Source organism: Lagenorhynchus albirostris, chromosome 20 (assembly GCF_949774975.1).
Source record: "Lagenorhynchus albirostris chromosome 20, mLagAlb1.1, whole genome shotgun sequence".
In the NCBI taxonomy this organism is placed as follows: domain Eukaryota; kingdom Metazoa; phylum Chordata; class Mammalia; order Artiodactyla; family Delphinidae; genus Lagenorhynchus; species Lagenorhynchus albirostris.
Window position 1 is genome coordinate 9,169,241 of NC_083114.1, and position 20,524 is coordinate 9,189,764.

Below are 20,524 nucleotides of genomic sequence, written 5' to 3' on the forward strand. Positions count from 1 at the left end.
GGGGGCAGCCGCCAGCCTACCCGCCCCGCGCCTGGGACTTGATCCCTCCCCGAGCGACTGCCAAAGCCTGCTACCCACAGATGGCAGACAACACTTCAATTGTATAAATCGTCTTTAATTGAGAAAGCATGGAGTGGAGACTGGTCCCCTGGGAGCAGAGCCTTTTTGGGTACCTAACACCCAGCTGAGGTAAAGCAAGTTCTATTCAGTTAGAAGCTGGAGGGGTGTATGAGGTCTAGAGACCAAGAGGCCCTCACCCTCCTTGGCCTGACCTGTAGGGGAGAAGGGTGGGACTTATTGCTGAATTGGTGTCTCCTCATTTGAGGGGGTTCAAAGCTATGTCCCATTTGTCTTTTTTATTCTAGACCCATTACCCTAAAGACCTCAGCTTTAAAGGGGACCTGGAAGGAATTCCTGCTGAGGTAGCTAAGTGTTCATGTCCCCCCAACCCAGGCACAGGTCCAGTCATGCCATGGTTCTGGCCACTTTCCCATCCTAGCTGCCCTTCTATGAGCCAGGGATTCCTTCCAAAACTCCTCTGCCCTTCCTCAGCCTCTGTTCCCTGGCAGGACCCCAGCTGAGTTGCAGGAGCTAGAAACTGCATGTAAAAAATAAGGTTAGCATTCTATAGGAAGAATAAGATTTTTGGAAAATTGTCTAGGGAAAACAAGAAGTTCTGGACTTAGTTCTTTGTGAATCATAGCTGGGTCCTTTCCAGAGCTCCTGCTTAACAGGTATCACTAGAGAAGGTGGAAGCGTGGGTCTAGAACTCTTACTCTAGAGCAATAACATGCCTATATAGGCTCTAGTTCCATCCTAGAGGGAAGGGCTGAGAGTCGTGGTCTATGTCCTAGAGCTGAGATTCAGAAGGAAGTATGGCTCTGTATGTGTCTAGAACACCACGCTCTAGAACTGGGTGTCTCTGGGGTAAGAAAATTAAACCTGTGGTGATCTGAGACTGGCCCAATTCAGGCCAAGACCAACAGCTGGACAGGGCCCAAATCCAGCCTCTCTCTAATTGGAAACCAGGGGTCCATCTGGGTGAAGGACAGAAGCCTGATGGATCCAGAACAGAGCCTGGCAGCATGCCTGTGTTCCAGCACAGACCCTGGGTGCAGAAATGGCCCTGGCTGGGGTGCCTGGTGTTCCAGAGCCTGTCTGGAACAAGGCAAAAGGTGGAGTAGTGAAAGAAGGAAACTAATCCTGAGCTGCAGTGGACCTATAAGTCTATGGCTTGGTGGCCATGAAAAGGGCAAAGGGCTCCAGGAACTGGCTGAGCCCGGGGTGGGGAAGATTTATGCCCTGGTTTTGTCAGTTTTGGAACCCCCCCGCACCATCTTGGGAAAAGGCTTTGGAGGGTGTGAGTGTGGAAGGAAAGAAGTGATCAGCCAGGACCATTTTCAGACATCCCCCTCTCTGACCCCTTTCCCGGGCCCAAGGATCTAAGGGTCTCAGCAGCCCCAGAAGTCATGGCCGGCCCCTAGGCTCCCTCAGGGTAGAGCACCTGGTGGGACATGGCTGCTCAGGGCATGAGTGTGGCAGCAGGGGTGAGAGCAGGGCCAGAAGCAGGGCTGGGAGACAGGCTGTGGTGGTGGCTAGAGCAGGGAGCCTCCAGTCCAGGGACTACACGGCAGGGGGCAGGGGGACTGGAAGGGGAGGTCTCAGGGACACTGTGGAGAGAAGGCTCCCGGTACACAGCCACTGTGAAGGGGAGAGAGAGGAGCAGGAAGGAGAGTTAGGCACCAAGAGAGCTCTGAAAGGGCTCCCTTCCCCTACACTCCTCCTCTGGGAACCCACAGAAGGAAAGCTTCCCAAACCTCCAAAGGCCAAAGCCTTCCTGGCTTGACCTGTCATAGCATGTGTCCTCTTAAAACACTTATAGCCCCTTAGCTGTGTGTCACTAAATGTCCATGTCTAGGTCAATACCGTCCCATGTGGTCCACCTCTTCCCTGGGGGTCCATACTCACCCTCCAGGAGCTTGGGCACAAAGTGGGCGGCTGCCTTGGTCTTCTTGACTCGATTTCCCTTCATGACTCGGCCCTCCTTGTCCAGGCCCAGGTACCAGGCCCGGCCAGAACGACGCTGGCGATAGAGAGCAGAGGCGTACAGGACATAGTAATTCTCAAAGACGCACTCCTTAAAGCGACACTCAGCTGTGAAATGTGGCTGAGGAGACAAAGACCCAGAAAGGCACACACACACAGAAAGACAAAAAGACACATCACTGAACAGAAGGGAGCCCTGGGAAGAACAAGGCAGGATATAATCCATACGTTTGAGACTGGGAGAGCCAACTTCTGAGTCCACGCAAGAACTGGGAGAAAGGGAGGATGAGGAAGAGTCTGGTGGCCCCCCGAGGGCCGGGACCTAGACTTCTGGGGGCCTGGGATAAGAAGATAACTTCTCTCTGCTCTACTCCCACCCTCTCACCATCCAGGGCACCTGGAGGGAATTTCTGCTTGGAGGAGTTCCTGAATCCTTCCCCAGCATCCTGAATGACTCTGGGGAAGTGAGTAATAATGAGGTCTAGAGGAGGTTGGAGAAGACACAGGGGTCCTAAAAGGTTGAAAGAGTTGGACATTCAAAGAGCCTGGGGGTATTTAGGAGGCTATTCGAGGAGAAGGGATTGGAGGGACGCTAGAGGAGGTGCTTGGGAGCGGGCAGTGAGGACAGGCAAGAGCTGGAGGGAGAGGAAGCCCTGAGCTGCAAAATATCTGTAGTTGGGAAGGCTGTAGCTAGGGGAGTCCCCTGACTCCACGCCACTCTGCCCCCTTGTCTCACCGAGCTGTAGAGCAGCCCCTCAGCGTTCATGGCCACGTAGTGACCCAGCTTGGCACTCTGGATGGTGACTACACGGAGCCCCACAGGGATCAGGTTGAAGTGGGCTGGGGGTGGAGAGAAGGGGTATCAGTACCCCAAGCCTCCAATTCCCATCTGAGCCCCCCCTCAATTCTGGTCCCAGTTCTACTTCTTCCTTTGCGGGGTCAAAAAGCCAGACTGGGGCTTCCCTGGTGGTGCAGTGGTTGAGAATCTGCCTGCTAATGCAGGGGACACGGGTTCGAGCCCTGGTCTGGGAGGATCCCACATGCCACGGAGCAACTAGGCCCGTAAGCCACAACTACTGAGCCTGCGCGTCTGAAGCCTGTGCTCCGCAACAAGAGAGGCCGCGATAGTGAGAGGCCCGCGCACAGCGATGAAGAGTGGCCCCCGCTCGACACAACTAGAGAAAGCCCTCGCACAGAAACCAAGACCCAACACAGCAAAAATAAATTCATTAATTAATAAACTCCTACCCCCAACATCTAAAAAAAAAAAGCCAGACTGAAAACAACAGAACCTGAAGCCACAATAGGACTGTCATCTCCTATGCCTGCGCTCCCCCTTCCCACCCAGCAGCTGGCTTCCCCTCTCACTGAAAGAGCTGGTGTCCTCTGGGGTGCCCTGGATGCTCCCATCGGGATTCGCCTGGAGGTAGAAACCCTGGCGGCAGAACAGTTTGGTGACGATGCCTTTGAGCTGAGGCTCTGGAGAGAGAGACATTCATCTTGGAACATGACATCTCTGTTCCCAGAAACATTGCTACACTTGGCGGGATCAGAGGAGAGAAAGAAAGGAGGATGGAGAGAAGGAAGAGGGTCCCAGGACCCCAACTCCCTGACCCTCTAAGCAAGCTCTCTCCCACCTCTCTTTGACTCCAGAGGAAGCTGGGGTGTGGGTCCCTTCTGCTTCCTCTAACCAGCTTTCAGTTTAATTGATTGAAATGTATTTAATTCCTACTCTACAGCTCAACCAGAATGGGGGGAGGGGAGAAGAAGGAAGAGGAAGGGGAGAGATACATGGAAACGCAGAGGACAAAGGGAGACAGGCAGAGCTGCTGAAGGGGCAGTGTGTTTGCGAATGTGGGGGGCATTAAGGTGACCCCAGGGTAGGGGCGCCCCCTCAGGAGTGGGGGTGGGACTGGGCCTGACGCTGACTCAGCACCTGCTGCTGCGGCTGCCTCTCGCTTCGCGCGGGCCTCGCCTTGGCCCGGCGCCGGCCTGTCTGACACTGACCCATCTGTCTGTCTGTCTGTCTGTCAGTCTGCTGGCTCGCGGGGTCCCCGCCCTCCCTGAGGCTCAGCCTCTCCCCTTCATCCAGGTGACCCGCCTGGGATGGGGGATATTCGGTACCAAACCAAGGAAATGGGGGAGGGGGCCAGGGAGCTGGTGAGGCTGGCTGACTCACGTGGGGGCTGGGTCCCACTCAAAGGGTGGGCTGCGGACCGTACCACTGCGGAGGGCCGGCGGCGGGGGGAGGAGGACGCCAGCGGGGGGTGGGGGGTTCTCCCCCTAGGGGAGCTGAGAGAGGACAGGAGCGAGGCCAGAGGGACTTCCCGCCTGTCGCACCTGGACGGGGACCACACGCTAACCCTCACAACTCTCCTCCCCCGGCGCTTGCGGCCGAGTTCCCGGTACCCCCTCGTAGATGGTACGACCCCCAGTCTCCGTGCGGGTATCCAGCCGTTTAGTGTGTCTGAGTTCCTCGCGGCAGAGGGTCCCCTGAGCCCGTGGGACCCGATTTCTGAGTCGCGTAGGCGGTCATGGGGGAGTGCCCAGCTCTCTTCTTGAAGTGCAGGTCACGGGAGGAGGGCGCACAGAGGGGCGGACTGGCGAGGTAGCTGCAAGGACACCCGGGGGAGAGCTGGGCAGATTGGTACCGAGCCAGGCAAGCTCGGCGAGGCGGAACGGATCCAAGGCTCGGAGGAGCGGGAGAACCCAGGCGGGGGCGGGGCTGCCGGAGCCGCAGAAACCCTCGGGGTGACCCAGGCGTCCGGAACCCCCAGGCCCCTCCACTCGGCATTGAAAGAATCGCGAGAGACGGCACGTAGGCAGAGGATGGTGGGGGTGGGGACTCCTGTGTTGGGAGGGGGGCCGAGCGGGAGCTGCCAGGCTTCGGGGCACCAGGCTTAGCCCCTCAAGCCTTCCCCTTGCCCTCGAAAGCAAGGAGACTCGGGGTTATGGGCGAGAGAGAAAGGAAACTGAGGCATCGTCTGGCCGAGAGTTTGTGGTCCAGGCCCACCCCCTTTCACTTTCGGGGAGCCCCCGTCAGTCGGGCCCCGCTCTTCCGAGTCCCTGGCCTCAACCTCCCAGGCAGAGAGACCCCCGGCCCGGAGACCCCGCCCCAGCCACTCACCCGGGCAGCGGTCCGGCCGCGCGGGCCGCCCCCCGCACAGTCGCACCTTGGACAGCAGGATGAGGAGCTGCTTCTGGCAAAGGGACTTGGTGCCGCGGGGACACACGCGCCGCTGCGCCGACACGGGCCGGCTGCCCCCGGGCTCGTGGACCTCCCGCTTCTGCCGGATCAGGCTGCTGGCCAGTGCCGCCATGGCGCCCCGGGAGGAGACACCCCAAAACCGGCAGGCTCCCGGAGCGCGCTGCCGCCCCCCCCGGAGAAGCCCGCTAGCTCACCAGGACATGCTGTTGACTCTCCGGTCCGACTCGCCGCCTCACCCACGGGACCTGAGGATAAGCCCTAGACGACCCCCACCCCAGGCACCAGCTCCCACCCTTGGGCCTCGTGCTAGCTTCGCCAGACCCAGCAGCCTATGTACCTCTCAGTTGACCCCACCCTCGACCTTTGCCCCCCGCAGAAAACTCCCCCTTCTCTGATCTCCAGTGTCCCTGTCCCCCACTAACACTATCCCAAAGCCAAGACCCTCAAATTTTCCAGGATGTGGTTCCAATATCCCCAGGCACCTTTCCACCCTATTTCTGGGACCTGCACTCCTGCCAAAGCCACTCTTGTAATTTTAAGGGTGTGGGTCCTTAGCTTTGGGGATATTAGCTCACCCCACCCCTGCTGGGGTGTTGCCAGTGTCTAGGAAGAACCCAACCTTGGTGTCTTTGCTTTTGCCACCCTCTAATTGAAGAATCCCCCACTTTTTTTCACTGAAATCCCAAAAAAACTATGCCTTGAAATATCCAGACTGTCGCCAATCAGCAAGAAGAGGTTCCCAGACCCTGTCTCTGGACGATACCGCTTTTTACCAAGTCACCCCCAATTCTAGTGGCACAGCGTTCCAGCTGCTGAGCCCCCTTCCTCACCTTGTTACCATCCACTCCTTTTGAAGTCACCTCCAAATCCGCCCTTCCTAGTGGTTACACCAGGTGGTTGTCTGGAGGGCCCTGTGTCACCTCGGAATAAGGAGCATAGGTTTTTGGCTTTTTTTTTCTGGCAGCCCCTAATTTCCTCGGGGACAGCTGGTGCTGTTTAGATCCCACGCCCTCCAATCCAACCAGCCCCCCGAGAGAGGAGTGCACCCACGTTGTCACGGGTCCCCAAATGTGAACAGACCCGCTGTAAGTCAGAGCGCATCAGAGCTTTCTGCGACAGGGCTTCCTTGTCCTCCCCGGGACTGCCTATAGCACCCCCTCTTCCTTCCCCGACGCCCCTCAACCTGTCCTGTCTTGTCGATCCGGGGTCGGCTGGCGCTGGCTCCGGTTCCAGGCTCCTCCCTCCCTGTACCCCGCAAGTGGAGCTTCCCCCCACGCCCGGCTAGGCGTCCCGGACCCCAGGAAGGATTGAGGGTGTCTCCGCAGAGCGCCCTGGTCTGGCGAAGTGAGCACTGGGCCTGGCGGCTGGGCCAAGCGGAGCGGCGGCAGCGGAGGCAGCGGTAGCGGCTGTGGGAAGCTGAGGCGGCGGCGGCGACAGCGGCTCCCCTCTCCTCCGAGAGCCGGCCCGGGGGCGGGGCAGGGGGCGGAGACGCCGGGAAAGAGTGGCGGGGGTGAAGCTGGGCGGGCGGAACCCCGGGGTTCCTTGGAGGCAGGGAGTGGCGAAGGTCTTAGAGACAGGCGGAGCCGAGGCAAGGCCGCATGTCTCGGGGTTCAGAGGAGGAGGGACAAGGAGGCGACTCCACTGAATGGAACTCTGGATGGGGGGAGAGGTTGGGCTTAGATAGATGGAATGGCGGATACCCCGAGAATGAAGAAAGGGACCCTATTGCCCAGGATGGAGGACAGAACTGGATGAGGAAGGTGGGGGGGGGGATAACTGAAGAGATAGCGGTGGTGGTGAAGTCTAGCCTGGGGTGAAATCCGGCCTCCTTAATGTCTCTGCTTTTGTGTGAGACAAACTGTCAGTCCCTGGTCTCCATACCTTTCTCCTTTACACGTTTTTTCAGCAAATATATTACCTCCATCCCTATTGACTCCTAAGAGAAAAGACCATAAGAACTGGCGGGAGATGGATGCCAGACGCTGCACCGGAGTGGGAGGGGTGCTGGCCACAGATTTGGAAAGTGGAGAGGCCAGAATGGAACGACCTGTGCCAGGGATGGGGCGGGAGGAGGGTAGGAGGACGCGGAGGAACCGGCGAGGAGGCCTTCTAGAACGGGCTCTTCAGGCCCAAATCGCTCAGCAGCCTGTCTCCCAGGTGAGGGGAGAGCAGTCCCCTCCACATCCCGCTGGCCAACAGAAGCACATTCGAGGTTAGTAGGAACAGCGTCTTTAATGGGCCCCGCCTCCCACGCCGGCTAAGCCGCCCCCCTTGCGTGCAGCCTTGGCCTCTTCCACAGCGGCGCGCAGGGCGAGGGCAGGGTCCCTGCGAAGCAGGGCCAACGCCCCGAGCAGCGAAGCGGCGCCGTCCCCCGCACGGAGCTTTTGGCCACTCAGAAAATAGTGGGGCAGCGTCCCAGCCTCGAGCACCCGGCCCAGCTCATCCAGCAGCCCGAGGCAGCAGGCGCCCGCATTCTCGGGTCGCGCCAGATAGAGCGCGGGCAGCCGCTCGCACGCCCAGTAGAGCAACGTCCGCAGGAGGTAGGGTGCCGCGACCCTAGTCCCTGCCACCAGCGGGCGCAGCAGCGCCTGGGCCGCCGCGTGAGCTTGCAGCAGGGGAACGGGTATGCGCGTCTTGAGCGCCAGCTCTTGGCGGGCGAAGCAGAGCTGCCAGCCGGGGGCGTCCGGCCGCTCTGTGCCGCCGCCGCCGGGCACCAGGTAGAAGGAAGACGACTCCGAGGCCAGCGGGCCGGCCCACGAGTGGCTCCGAGCCCCCTGGGGCCAGCCGGCCACGGACACCACGGGGATCAAGTCGAAAAGCAAGAGGCGGCGCGGGGGCCCGGGCGTAGCCACGAGGATGGTGGTGACCCCCGCGTGGCGGGCTGCGTGGACCAAGCGCGGGGCACCCGGGACCGGAAACAGGGACTCAGCGACCGCAGCCAGTGAAGCAAAGAACCAGGCAGCCACCTGGGCGGGGCACAATGTGGGCCATGCCTCCGGAGCCTCCGACGACTGTGGCACTGGGCTAACTTCGGCTGCTTTGGTGACGTCACCATTCGTTGTTTTCAGTGGTGAGGGAAAGTCAACATCGGTTACGTCTTGTTGAGGCAACTCTGGCACTGAAACATTACTAGGTGAGTTTTCCAAAGACTCGTGTGCCTCAGGCTCAGTGACGTCACCGTGTAGCTGGTCCACGGAGATTTGCGGATCCTTGGGAGTTTCTTTGCTTTGGGCTGGGTGGATCGAATCACGTCCTCCTGGGACTGGGGGTCCTAGGCAATCCTGCCATGCCTCCCGGACCGAGGTTCCGCGTACCTGCTCTGGGAGGAAGAGCCATGCGTAACAGGATCCCACGTCCGGTCGCAGCTCCTGCCCAGTGCCATCTAGCGAAAGCACGGGCACCAGGAGTGTGAAGCCGGCGTCGTAGTGAGGTCCCCGAGCGTAGGGACCTAGAGGCGCAGGCCCCAGATCCAGGGAGCCCTCGCGAATCCCGCCACGAAGCAGCAAGAGCTCTGCCTGAGGAGGAAAGCGAGGGTCCCGGCGGTGAACGAGACCTAAGGAAAGAGAAGGGATCGTAAAGGCGTGATCCAGAGCCGGGGCGGGGTGAGGCGGAGCTGAGAGCTGCAAGTTCCCGAAGGCTGGGAAGGTTACTTACCAAGCAAAGAGAAAACAAAGTCCTTGGCCTGGAGGAGATCTGGTCCTGGCTTGGGACCTTCACTCCAGCTCGCCTGCACACCCAGCTCCTGGATCAGCTGGGTTAGTTCTTGCAGCTGCGCCCCAGAGCAGAAGTCGATGTCCGTGAGCGGCCGGGCTGGGGCTGGGGGCGGTGGGCCCCACCAGGGAGCACTCCCCCAGACCGCGGAAGCCATAGGGCTCTGTCGTTTGGGGGCTAGGAAATACACAGACGGGAGGGAGCCCAGACGGGCCGTTCCTTTTGCTGCGGAAAACTGGCCCCCGTTCTTTTCTCTTCCAGAGGCCAAGAGGGTTCCCAAGACACAGTCCGCCAATGGGTCTGCAGACGAAGGGTCCTAAATTTAGTCTTGAAAGAGAACAAATAAATACCTCCTCCGTCTTTGCCCTTTTCTCATATGCTGGTCCCCGCCCCCATGGAACGGTTCACCTGACTCAGCAGGTAGAAAGTAGCTGTTTGGCCCCTCCTAAGGAATGCAATAGCCTCCTTCGCTGCCCCTTGTCTACGCCCCCTTACCTCTTTTTCAGAAGAGGCTAGTGGCTTGCGGCTTCCCTCTTAGGGTTAGCTACAAAGGCTGGGAAGAGAATGGATAGTAAGATTCAACAGGTAACTTCTTCCTGCTGCCTGCAAGGTCACGCCCCTAAATTATAACCACGCCCCTTTCTGGAGACTGTCGGGGTGGTTCCGGACCAGCCCGGCCTCCAGTCAGAGTTCAGTCACTCCTTTCGCTCTGCAGAGATCTCGCGGCTATCCTGGGAGTTGTAGTTTGTCTTCAAAGCTACCAGGGCGTTGGGGCCACGCCCCCACATCCTTTCCTGTTCCGTTGAAGTAGTGCCTGATGGAAGTTGTAGTTTCTTTGGAGATAAACTATTCTGTGTCTTTATGATAAACTATTCTGTGTCTTTACAAGGCCAGGTGAACCGCACAAACACTCCTTGGGGTTAGAACAGAGGCCTATTCAGATCAGAACAGATCTGAATAGCAAACAATAATGACGGACATACACTAGGGCATGCGGAGAAATAGGGGACTCTACATCTCACTTGGGAGTAGAGGAGCCCTGGTCATTTAAATCTAGAAGGGTTCTTGCATGCAATTATAACTTCATTTTAGAGATGAGACTGCAAGCCTAGAAAGGTTGCACATGACTTGTCCAAGGTCAGAGCTGAGCCAGAGAGGTGTTGGAAATGGGCTCTCCGGCTGGGACGTATCTCCTTGGAATCGGCGGTGGTAACGTTAGACAAGAACACACTGATAGTGTGCATGTAGTGACCCAGGAATGGACATCTGACTCAGGGAAGGGACATATTAGTGTTGCCCACCTCAGACACACAAATGGTGGCAGGGAAAACACTTTGGAATCTCGCAGCTTATGTGTGTATACAGAAGAGTTATCAGGACTGAAAATCAAGTCCAGAGGAAACTCCAGCTGGGCTAGGGCAGGGCAATGAAAAATTATCAGGGGAAGGAAATGGCTTTCAGCGACCAGAGCTATCATGGACACAGCTTAAGTCCAGGATGAAACTAGGAGCCAGAATAATAGGACAGAAAGATAGGACACCAGAGACACGCTCACAGATTAGACCAATGCATACTGGACCAGGATTTTTAACATTCCTTTTTCCCAGGGGTCTGTCTCCACAGTGAACTAGGCCTAAGTCCATGGGCAAGAAAATTAAGTGGAGACACCTCGAAAAATTGAGAGGCCTATGAAGGAGGGGACCCTCAGAATCCAGGGCTCAATTTGGGGAGCCTAAAACACAAGGTTTCCTAGTCACTGACAAAGAGAGGTCTTCTCCCTCAGTAACCAAGAGCCCCAAACACAGCCCAGAACGGGGGAGGCAAGTTTCCGTACATCTGGTCGTGACCCAAGAGACCAGATGAGGAAAACTGAAGCCTGGGCTCTTTCTCACAGTCTGGGGAAATCAGACATTGGGTGTCCATCCCCACATCTTACCTCCTCCCCAGAGGGTGGCTTCTGAGCCACCCTTAAAAGAACTAAGTTCTCTAGGCTCTGGGGGAGCTTTAAGATGCCGGGGGTGGGTGACAGGGAAAGGAAAATTGCTCTAAACTCTAAAGCACTGCTCTCCAATAGCATTTTCCATGGTGATGCAAATGTTCTAAATCTGTGCCGTCCAATGCAGTAGCCACTAGCTCCATGTGCCTACTGAGCCCTTAGAAGGTCATGGCACTGAGGAACAGAATTTTTTTTTTTTTTTTTTTTTTTTTGGCCAAGCCGTGAAGCTTGCTGGGTCTGAGTTCCCCGACCAGGGATTGAACCCCAGCCACAGCAGTGAAAGCGCCAGGTCCCAACACCTGGACCGCCAGGGAACAGAACTGGATGCCAGGGAAATTCCGTTCCCTGAGGAAGAGAATTTTTAACTTAATTTTTAACAGAATTAATTTTCCTTAATTTTAACTAATTTACATTCTAATACGCATTTGGCCAGTGGCTACTGTAATTGACGATGCAGCTCTAGGGCCTTGGGGATAACGGATTTAGCTAGACAGCGATGGAAGGAAAGCAGGGATAGTTTAGGTCCTCATCAGGCCCTGTGGGATGGGGCTGGGGTGGATGTCCTCAAATAACCACAGAACACTTCTCTTGTCTCTTTATTCCTCATGCATATCTGTCCCCCTTTTTTCTAAGTTGCTCATCACACACTGATATCCCCACTCCTTGATGGTCTCCGGTGAGTTGTTGGATGTCTCTCGGTGAAGGCGCCTGGGAGACAGAGCTTCGCACTTGTCCCTGCCTGCTCTGAACCGTCTCTGGCGGGCGTCAAAGACCACATGCCCTAGCCGGGTGCCTGACCCAGGACAGTAGGGCTTCCAGCTGGTTTTGGGAGGCGTAGACATCTGGCGATAGTTCTGGCAGGCTGGAGGAACTGTATCCATGGGCTGGTACACCAAGTCTTGGCTGCCTGCTCGCCGGGAGGGTGATTGCAGCTCAATCAGTACAGGTACCTCTGAGAAGGTTAGCAGGTCATTGTAGGCCACCTGAGCCTTGGGAGAGCAGGAGTTCTGACTGGGTGGGACAGAAGTCCATGGTATGTGCTGCCCTGCATCCTCCTTTCGACGAACTGCCTCAGATATAAATGACTTTCGGGTTTGATGTGGGCCCAAAACTTGGACAGAGTCAGTTCCTAGAGGGTTCCTGTGGAGGCCAGGATTTGGGATAAGGCATGAGTTGTTATGGAGGCCTGATCTCTTGGATAAGCCAGAGTCTTCAGTAAGGGCTGGACCCTTATGGGGGCCAGGATCTCGATTAATTCCTGAGTGCTGTGTAAGCTAGGGTCATGGGTATGTTCTGAGCCCCTGTAAATTCCAGCATCTTGGGTAAGGCCTGGAAGCTTGTGGAGGCCTGGATCTTGAGCAAGGCCTGGGTTCTTGGGGGAGGGCTGGGTTTGGGGTAAGGCTTGGGTTTCTGGAAACTCTGCAGACTTTGGAAGGGCCTGGGGTCCTTGGGAGGACAGAGCCTTGGTTGAGGCCTGGACTCTCATGAAGTCCAGGGGGTTGGGCCTGGCTTGGGGTTTGGAAAGTAGTAGATAACCGGGGAGGGATGGGGCCCTGGGAAGAGAGGACAGACCGAGGAGACTTGGAGGTTGGGGGAAAGGTGGGGGGTTGTATTAAGGTGGAGGGCTTCTGGTGGTTGCTGTGTTGATGAAGGACCCATGATCTGGGAGAAACAAGAGGCAGATAAAGAGTGCATGGTGGAGGCATGGTGCATGGTGAGCTCTGGGCACTGGTTCGAGAATGGAAGCAAGGTTGAGAAGGTGCAGCATCCTTGGAGTACAGGAATGTGGGGTAGACTGGAGTCTGGGGGTCCGTGTTTCTCTTCTGAGACCTGCAAGGAAGGAAGCCGCAGTAAGGGAAGGTCTTGGACTGTTCAAATTTGTCTTTGGAATCATTTGAGATCTTCCATTCCATATTCCCCAACTCCGGGTAACCCAGTATGGATCCTGTGGAGGGCTTAGCACTGTCCCCACTACATTGCTTGAGTGTTCAGCTGTACCAGAGCTCACCAGACCATGCCTCTCTTGGGGCCTGGAGAGGGTACCCAAGTCCTTTCTGGAATACCCAGAGTTCTGAGGGGGACACACATGGAATAAGTTCTGCTTTACCCTGCGGGCATCGTAGACCACACGGCTGGAGGAGAGGCCTCGGCTGAAGGCAGACAAGGTAGAGGGAATAGAATCTAGGATCTAGGGGGTAGGGGTGGTGGAAGGGACTGGAGTGGTCGTCAGGGCCATGACCAGCGCTAGGACAGAGGTTGTGTCAGAAGTTGGGACAGGGGCTGGTGTAGGGGCTAGGGCAGGAGTAGTAGCAGGGGCAGAAGTTGGGGGAGGGACTGGGGCAGCAGTTGGGGGAGGGACCAGAGTGCTGGCATGGGTATAGGTCAGATGAGCAAGGGTCAGGGTGCAGAGAGAAGTGTGGCCCAGGGACTGGGCTGAGGCATGTGAGGGGGCCTGGGCTTGGGCCTGGGCTGGGGTATGGGATGAGGTATGCTCAGGGCCCTGGACCTGGGCAGGGCTGTGCTCAGAGGTGAGGGCTGGGGAGGGGGTCTGGGCCTGGGGGGTGGTGTGCTCAGGGGGGTGGAATGTGGAGCAAGTCTGGGCCTGAGGTGGGGCGTGCTCAGTGAGGTGGGTGGAGGAGAAGGTCTGGGCTTTGACAGGAGTGTTCCCAGTGGGGTGCACTAGGGAGAAGGCCTGGGCCTGGGCGGAAGTGTGCTCATGGGCGTGGCCTCGGGAGCAGGTCTCAGACTTGGGGGTGGGTGTGCTCAGTGGGGTGGGCTGAGGAGAAGGTCTGGGCCTTGGCAGGAGCATGCGCAGGGGGCTGAACTGGGGGGCGGGTCTGGGCCCGGGCTGGGGCCTGGGCTGGGTCAGAGTCTGGGGTCTTAGTCTTGCTCTCTTGGGGCAGGCGGAGTGGAACCACGTCCACCTTGCTCATCCTGCGGAGCTTGGAAGATGTCTCCTACCTGGAGTACAAGGTGGCTTGGGACTTTAAGGCTGTGACCGGAGGGGCCTCCCCAGCTCCCACTACCCGCTCCTTCCACAGTCCCTGTGGAGCCTCCGTGGAAGCCCCAGCCCGTCCACACTGAGGCGGCATCCAGCAGCACTTAGAAGCCTTCTCATCTTTTGTGTCTGGTATCCAGGAGTCAAGGTGGTTTGGGTGCCCGAGCAGGAAGCTTGGGCGATGGCGGAAGCGGGAAGAATCTCTTGAGCACAGGTTCTTGGGATCCAGGGAGCAGCGCCTGTGCATGCGATGGCTGCCTACACAGCTGGCTTGCTTGTCTGCGGGGAAAGGCAAGATGGGTCAGGGCCTGGGTTCCTGAGGGGCTGAGAATCAAGGCAGGGGTAGAAGAAAGGGGACAGGCCCACATCCCCTGAGCCCACGCTGGCGCCCACTCACCTTTGGGGAAAATACGTTTGAAAAGTGCCCGCAAGAATCTCTTCAGATGCCTCCAGAGCTGAGGGAAGAAGGGGAGGGGGGAGGCCGGGAGCAGGGTGAGCCCTGAAATCCAACCCTTGTCCGGCCACACCCCAGCAGCCCTCCCAACCTCAGCCCCTTCAAGACCCCAGGGCTCCCCCAACCCCGCTGCCCAGATCCTGCCCTGACCATAGTCACCACGTTCATCCCCACGTTGAGCAAGATGAAGCCGACTGGGATCAGAAGAATTGAGTCTCCTAGCTCCTGGCATGTCCTGGGGATGGGGCCAGAGCATGGCTCGGCTCGGTAGAGGGCTCGCTCACCCACGGCCGGGGGTCCAAGGACTGCCTGGGTCCCCTGGCCTCCACATAGTCACTGGGAGCCAGACTGGGTCATAATGGGGCAGGTGGTGAGGTCACAGTGAGGGAGGGGGACGAAAAGGAGGGCCCAGGGTGGCATTCCCCTGGTAACCAGGGTCAGGTAAGCTGAGCCTGGACAGTCAAACAGGGCCCGTAGGCCGGCACACCTCCCCTCGAGCGGTCATTCATTCGCTCACCGCCCGCTGACTCACTTGTTCGAATGACACATTCCGTCTCTTGGCCCCTCTTGAGACTAGGAAGACCTTGGCCTCAGAGCCCTGTGGAAGGCCTGGCTGGAGTCCAGAGCCTCAGCCTTCTTCATGCCCTTCACTGGGCCTGGAGCTGGACCTGCCCAGATGTGGAACCTCCCAGTTTGGAAGCAGCTTCTTGCATGAGGCTCTTTGGGGACAGGGAGAGCTGAGACACAGAGGAGGTGCCCAGAGACCAGGGGTTTGGAGTCTGCAGCTGCAGATGTACTTAGTGCATGGTATAGGAGCAGGAGGGGCCTGCTGGCAGAACTGTGGCCACTAAACCAAGGGGACCCTCAGGCCAAGAAGGGGACACTGGCTTCTTATTGCAGGAAGCCAAGCGCAGGGACCCAGGCTGGCAGAAGGAGTGGTGCTTCCAAGCCACAGACCACCAATGTTTCCTGGACTCTGGCGCTCTTTATTCCTCTCTCCATGCCCTGCCGCCCCCCGCCCCCGGCCCCATTTGCTACTGGTCAGTTCGTTTTCCCAGTCTGGCTCGCCTGCAGAGAGGGCCTCGAGGCCGAGGTGGAAGGTAGCAGCGAGTTGGCCCGTGCTTGGCTCTCCTGCACTTGCCGCTTCAGCTCCAGGCTGTCATACACCTGGTAGTTGGCATTGCCCCCCGGGTTCCGCCTGAGTGGCATGAAGGTGGGTGGGGGTGGAGGGTGCTCGGTAGCCTGGACGTCGGGCAGGGGCTGGGAGGGGCGGAGGAGCAGCGCTGAGCTGGGAGCCGGGGCCCGCTGGTCCGAGGCCTCGGCCAGCACCGTGAGGGAGGCGGATGTGGCCAGAGGGCGCCGCACGGGCAGCCTCTCAGCCCATTTGGCCGCCCGGCACCGCACCTCGTGGGGATCCTGGGAGTAATTCAAGTGTCCCGTGAAGGGGTGCGGGCTGCGGTTGGGCTGGCTGTGAGCACAGCTGGGGAGGCTCCGTCCGTGGGCCGGGGAGGAGTTGCGCTGCCAGGCTTCGGGCCGGCAGCCCCAAGGCACCAGAGCGGATGGAGGCTCAGAGCCCTCCAGACCACGCCGCCGTTGATCCCAGGAGTCATACGGCAGCTGGCCCCTTGAGGGGTAAGTGCTGTGCCCCCCAGGGACCCACGAGGGGTTAGGGGGCAGCCATCGGAGAGGTGGTGGAGACGAGGTCCACTGGTCAGCCTCCACGTTGCCCCAGATGCAGGTTGGTGAGCAGGGGGCCCCGAAGGACTGCAGCCTTAGCTCGGACTTGGCCTCCACACGCTTGGCCATGCGGCCCAGCTCGGGCGACAGGTAGAGACAGGGTGGTGGCAGGCTGGCCAGGATCCCACCCTGGCGGCCCCAGAGGCCCACGTTGGAGGGCAGGCCCATCTGCTGGTAGAGCCCTCCCCAGCACCCCCACGGGTACTTGGGTTGTGGGAAGGAAAGATCATCCTCCTGCTCCAGGTAGGAGTCAGGTCCTCCCGATCAAAGGAGGGCATCGGCCGCAGCTGTGACATCCCGCGGCTGCGATGCGGCCTACGGAAGCCTGAGCGGCTGTAGGGGAATTGTCTGCGGTTCTTCGGCCTCCGCTGGTGGCTGCAGGGGCGGCGGCTGCAGCTGCGGCTACGGTTGCGGAGATGATGGTAGGAGGACAGGGAGTAGCAAGCGGGCCGGGCCATCTTCACTTCCACAGGGTCCAGGATGCAGTGGATGTGGACATCTTGGGCCTTGGCTGGAGGATGGTTGGGGACCTTTCACAAGCCTGTGAGATTTCATCTGGCGGAGGCGAGAGTCCGTGAGGGCAGGGCAACTGTCAGAAGAGTTCAGGGTTGGGAACCTGGGGCCTGGGTTTCTAGGGCCCTGGGAGTAGCAGGGGTGTGGTGCCCCCTACCCGTCTTCCGTAGTTACTTTTCTGGTTAATCCAACAGATGGTCTTGTCTAAGGCATTCTGGAGCCCATGCCATACCTGGGTGGGGTGGGGTGGGGTGGGTGAAAATGAAGGCCAGGCTCTCCACCCTCACCCCCCATCCCAGCCAAGACCGTTCCTGCAGACGGAGGTGGAGGCTGCAGCTGGTTCCCACCCTCAGCCCTCTTCACCCCTGCTGGTGGTCCCCAACCATTGCTGACCATAGTTGCCATGCTGATCCCAGTGCTGACAAGGCCCGGCAGCAGGAGCAGGAAGTCCTCCGCATTCTGGGTACTTTCTTGGTATTGATGGCAGCACCTCAGGTTGTCATACCAGAGCCGGTTTTCCATGGTGGGGGGGTCCTAGGGCCACCTGGGCCGCGGGCCGCCCCCCCCCCCACCGGCCCTGACCCACAGTGCACTCATGCCAGGACCTGCAGACACCCACCAACAGGTGAGGGAGCATGGTCACAATGAGGCACGTTGCACGGAGTCACAATGCCGAGGTGGCCAATCTTTCATCCACTCAGCTGGCCCTTTATGTGGCCATCTCTGCCCTCGGCTCCCACTACATGGAGCCTAGTCCCCAGAGTTCAGTCTGCCCTTCTGTCTCCACGGGGCCTTGCTTAACTTGATTTGCAAGCATGGTTGCTACAGATGAGAGACAGTCTTCATAGGGACTGAATCATGCATAAAGGATTTCCTCCATTTCATTGTTCGAGACATTATAGCAGCTTATGTAGCCTGTTGTTATTCTCCACCCACGCCTGCTTGGGGCCAGCAGCGAGGGTGACTAGATGGATGAGTGACAGTAAGAGTCCCCTCTGGGGTCGCCCCACTGCACCATCCCCTCCTTGTCCTGCCCATTTCCCTGTCATAACCCCTCTAGTACCCACCGTACCCACCCCTTCCTGGCCGGGGGTTGCAGCCTTAGGTGTTGGTGGTCACTGAGCCCACTGGCCCCTTCGCTTCAGAGCAAGGGTTTGCCACCTTTGCCAGAGACCACCCCCAACCATGGTTTCTCTCCTTCCTAACCAACTGCCCTCCCACTGAGCCAACCCTCCGAGTTGAAAAACGGTTAGCTGCTGTCTTGAGAAAACCACATGAAATTCACAAAGCACAAAATAGATGTAATTGTGATATGACAAAAGGAATCTACTATTATAAACAGGGTTCATTGCTGGGGTCTGTGAAAGTGGTACCTGGGGAACCTCAAGTCATTTTGTTTGTACAATGAACATCTCAACAGATATAGAGGAACAGGGAATTCCCGGGAGGTCCAGTGATTAGGACTCCACGCTTTCATTGATGAAGGCCCCGGTTCAATCTCTGGTTGGGGAACTAAGATCCTGCAAGCCACACGGCATGGCCAAAAAGAAAAAAAAGAAAGAAATAGAAAGAGCCAGTGGGCATTTTCCATCAAGACTCCAAACACGTAGCAGGTGCTCAATATAGACCCACTTAATGGAATCAGCTTAAAATGATCGATAACGTTAGTCAAATGAAAATGAACAGAGAAGCAGGGTGATTCATAAAAGGCCTATCTGCTCACATTCCAGGAACCCATCTGGTATGGAAGGTGAGGTCTAGGCCCTTCGACCTGGCTCCTTGTTCCCAGGTTGTGTGCGTGTGTGTGATCCCAAGTGTCTAGAAGTAGGTAGGGCCTGGGTTTCCCTGCTGTCCAGTGGATGCAATATCCCGATGAGTTTACATGGGAAACTGAGGAAGGTGGGAGGAGACTCTGATGGGCCAGTAGCAATGGGAATCTACCTGTGGGAGCAGGGATGGAGCGTCTGAGGCCATGAAGTTGATCCTTGGTGTCCATGTGACCATGAATAAGTCACTTGGCGTCTCTGAGCCTCAGTCTCATTTGTGACATGGAAGTGCTAATCAGAGGAGTGAGGGCACACAGGGCTGTGTGGACGCAGCCCTTGAGAGTGTCCTCAATATTTTATCCTCCGCTCCAAGCCTTCTCGAGTATACAGGAGCTTTGGGTTCTGACTGGGGAACTGTGAGGGCCTGGGTACCCTCACTCTCAGCCATCCCTCCCCAAAGGAACCAGGGCTTCAGAGGGATCACACCTCACCTGTAGTTACAGCCTAAACCAGGGCTCTGGTAGGAGCCGGACCTCTGAGAGACTGAGGCCAGTACTGCCTGGGGATCTGGAATGGGATTTGGGGGGCTTCCCTGGGCACTAGAGAACAGAGTAGAGGCAGGTGGGAGCCTTGGAACCAAGAAGGGCCTGGGGAAGGGCTGAGGACAGGGCCTGGTGAGGCCAAGAGGTTGATGAGGGTCCTCAGGGCTCTCTAGGCCCTGTTGCCAGGGAGATCATTTCCTTAGCAACCAGGCTTCTGGGTGTTGTGTGGGCCCTGGCACCCCCCCACACCACCACAAACCACCTCCTCTCTTCTTTTTATTCTTCTTCCAGTCACCTCTTTGTCAGGGAATGGTATACCCAGGCCTTTCCCATCCCCTCAGCCGTGCTGGATCCAGAGACCGGGGGGGTAACAGTGGGACAGGGCCTCCACCTCCCTGGTCAGCTCCCGCAGCTGCCGCCTCACGTCTCTGGCATTATAGGCTACGCGCCCTGAGGAGTGGCGCCGGGGGATGTCTGCAACGTGGGCCGGGCCCAGGATGGGTGGCTGGGCTGGCGGGCACTGCTCCTGTTCTGCCTGGGGCACCCCGCAACCGTTCTTGTGGCTCAGGGCCTGAGGGCTGTGGGGCGGGGGTTCACAGGGTACGCATAGGCCTCTAGGCCCAGCTCTGACTGCCTCTCTTTTGAGCGGCCTTCCCTCTGCAGTTTGCTGGAAGCGGATGGTCTGGGTAGTGGCTCCACGGCATCCTGGGCCCAGGGAGTCCAGAACCCCTGGATGGACTGAAAGCCTTCCCAGTCCTTGGGGCAATTCCAGTTGTGGGGGCAGATTGTTGTGTGCTGAAGTGGGGGCTTCTCGTCATCGCTGTCAGTTGTCAGGGGCCCAGGCTACGGGGCGGTGGGCGCGGCGTGCTGAAGAGTCTCGACGGCGATGGCGGCGAGTGGGTGGGGGGAACACGGTCATTTTCACAGGGTCCATGGTGCACCGCAGGCCGACTGCAGGGGCGCTCTGCTTCGGGGGCTGGGTCTGCTTCCCAGGTGAGCATAACTTAGAAGCCTCTGTGGATCAGGGACACGTCAGAGGCTGGTGGGGAGCCTGGCTTCTCCAGGGTTGGAGAGGCAGGGTGCAGGAAGAGAATCTGCATAGTTACGGTGTCTGAGCAGGGAGAGCGGGAGAGGAAGGGGCCCGCTTAAGGTCAGGGCTAGAACACCTGGTTTCTGCCTTTCCTATTCCCCAACCTCCCCATCCTCCACTTACCTTTCTCACAAATAACTCGAAACACTTGGTGTAAGAAGCTACGGAGTCTGCGCCAGAGCTAGGTGGGGGAGGACACAGTGACTCCAGGCAGGCCCCCGCCACCCGGCCTGCCCCCCAGCCATCCTGCTAGCACCCTCCCACCCGGCCCCACCCTGACCAGTGTCACCATATTGATGCCAATGTTAACGCAGATGATGAGGCCCAGCTGCGACAGGATGGAGTTGCCCAGGTCCTGGCAGTTGTTGGTGCTGGGGCTGTGACACGAGGCCCACCCGGGCCGGGGCCACTCAGCCGTGGCCATGGGGGTCCCTAGGCCCCCAACCTACTGTGCCCACAGTAC

The 20,524-nt window shown here is 58.3% G+C and overlaps 5 protein-coding genes and 1 long non-coding RNA gene across 7 annotated transcripts; 1 reads left to right on the plus strand and 5 right to left on the minus strand.

Annotated features, from left to right (window-relative positions):
• Positions 1-449: 449 nt before the first annotated feature.
• Positions 450-6,670, minus strand: FGF11 (fibroblast growth factor 11). The gene is made up of 6 exons (XM_060134250.1): positions 6,085-6,670; positions 5,174-5,414; positions 3,415-3,525; positions 2,783-2,886; positions 1,969-2,167; positions 450-1,701 (listed from the first exon to the last, which is right to left on the minus strand). The coding sequence occupies exons 2-6, from the start codon at positions 5,364-5,366 to the stop codon at positions 1,523-1,525; spliced, it is 786 nt and encodes a 261-aa protein (XP_059990233.1). The 5' UTR covers positions 5,367-5,414; positions 6,085-6,670; the 3' UTR covers positions 450-1,522.
• A 640-nt stretch (positions 6,671-7,310) lies between these two features.
• LOC132511229 (uncharacterized) lies at positions 7,311-9,790 on the plus strand. The gene is made up of 3 exons (XR_009537560.1): positions 7,311-7,466; positions 8,323-8,387; positions 9,227-9,790. It is a non-coding gene; the product is annotated as an uncharacterized LOC132511229 (long non-coding RNA).
• On the minus strand, positions 7,477-9,654 carry TMEM102 (transmembrane protein 102). 2 transcript variants are annotated; one of them, XM_060134249.1, is made up of 3 exons: positions 9,461-9,654; positions 8,909-9,265; positions 7,477-8,807 (listed from the first exon to the last, which is right to left on the minus strand). In XM_060134249.1, the coding sequence occupies exons 2-3, from the start codon at positions 9,120-9,122 to the stop codon at positions 7,486-7,488; spliced, it is 1,536 nt and encodes a 511-aa protein (XP_059990232.1). In that variant the 5' UTR covers positions 9,123-9,265; positions 9,461-9,654; the 3' UTR covers positions 7,477-7,485. The 2 variants fall into 2 exon arrangements, with proteins under 2 accessions (XP_059990232.1, XP_059990231.1); XM_060134248.1 differs by having other exon boundaries at positions 8,909-9,292.
• Positions 9,791-11,601: 1,811 nt separating the features above from the next.
• On the minus strand, positions 11,602-14,746 carry SPEM3 (SPEM family member 3; the record flags this gene model as incomplete). Its single annotated transcript, XM_060134657.1, is given in 8 exon segments — positions 11,602-11,637; positions 11,639-12,225; positions 12,228-12,339; positions 12,341-12,945; positions 12,948-13,659; positions 13,709-14,238; positions 14,357-14,414; positions 14,564-14,746. Coding segments are annotated over 8 exon segments (2,823 nt in total), but the record flags the coding sequence as incomplete, so codon positions are not given.
• A 708-nt stretch (positions 14,747-15,454) lies between these two features.
• On the minus strand, positions 15,455-17,536 carry SPEM2 (SPEM family member 2). Its single transcript, XM_060134574.1, is given in 5 exon segments — positions 15,455-16,407; positions 16,410-16,670; positions 16,673-16,705; positions 16,838-16,895; positions 17,057-17,536. Coding segments are annotated over 5 exon segments (1,434 nt in total). The 5' UTR covers positions 17,186-17,536.
• Positions 17,537-19,262: 1,726 nt separating this feature from the next.
• On the minus strand, positions 19,263-20,485 carry SPEM1 (spermatid maturation 1). Its single transcript, XM_060135306.1, is given in 6 exon segments — positions 19,263-19,337; positions 19,339-19,664; positions 19,667-19,796; positions 19,798-19,985; positions 20,185-20,242; positions 20,342-20,485. Coding segments are annotated over 6 exon segments (921 nt in total).
• Between the last annotated feature and the right edge of the window lie 39 nt (positions 20,486-20,524).

Excerpts from the sequence above, each read along its gene's own strand:
- FGF11 (XM_060134250.1), bottom strand. The coding sequence starts at position 5,366 with ATGGCGGCACTGGCCAGCAGCCTGATCCGGCAGAAGCGGGAGGTCCAC. Across the intron at positions 2,168-2,782 it reads AGGGGCTGCTCTACAGCTCG|CCACATTTCACAGCTGAGTG; the intron begins GTGAGACAAGGG and ends TTGTCTCCTCAG. Across the intron at positions 1,702-1,968 it reads TGTGCCCAAGCTCCTGGAGG|TGGCTGTGTACCGGGAGCCT; the intron begins GTGAGTATGGAC and ends TCCCCTTCACAG.
- TMEM102 (XM_060134249.1), bottom strand. The coding sequence starts at position 9,122 with ATGGCTTCCGCGGTCTGGGGGAGTGCTCCCTGGTGGGGCCCACCGCCC. Across the intron at positions 8,808-8,908 it reads CTTTGTTTTCTCTTTGCTTG|GTCTCGTTCACCGCCGGGAC; the intron begins GTAAGTAACCTT and ends CTCTTTCCTTAG.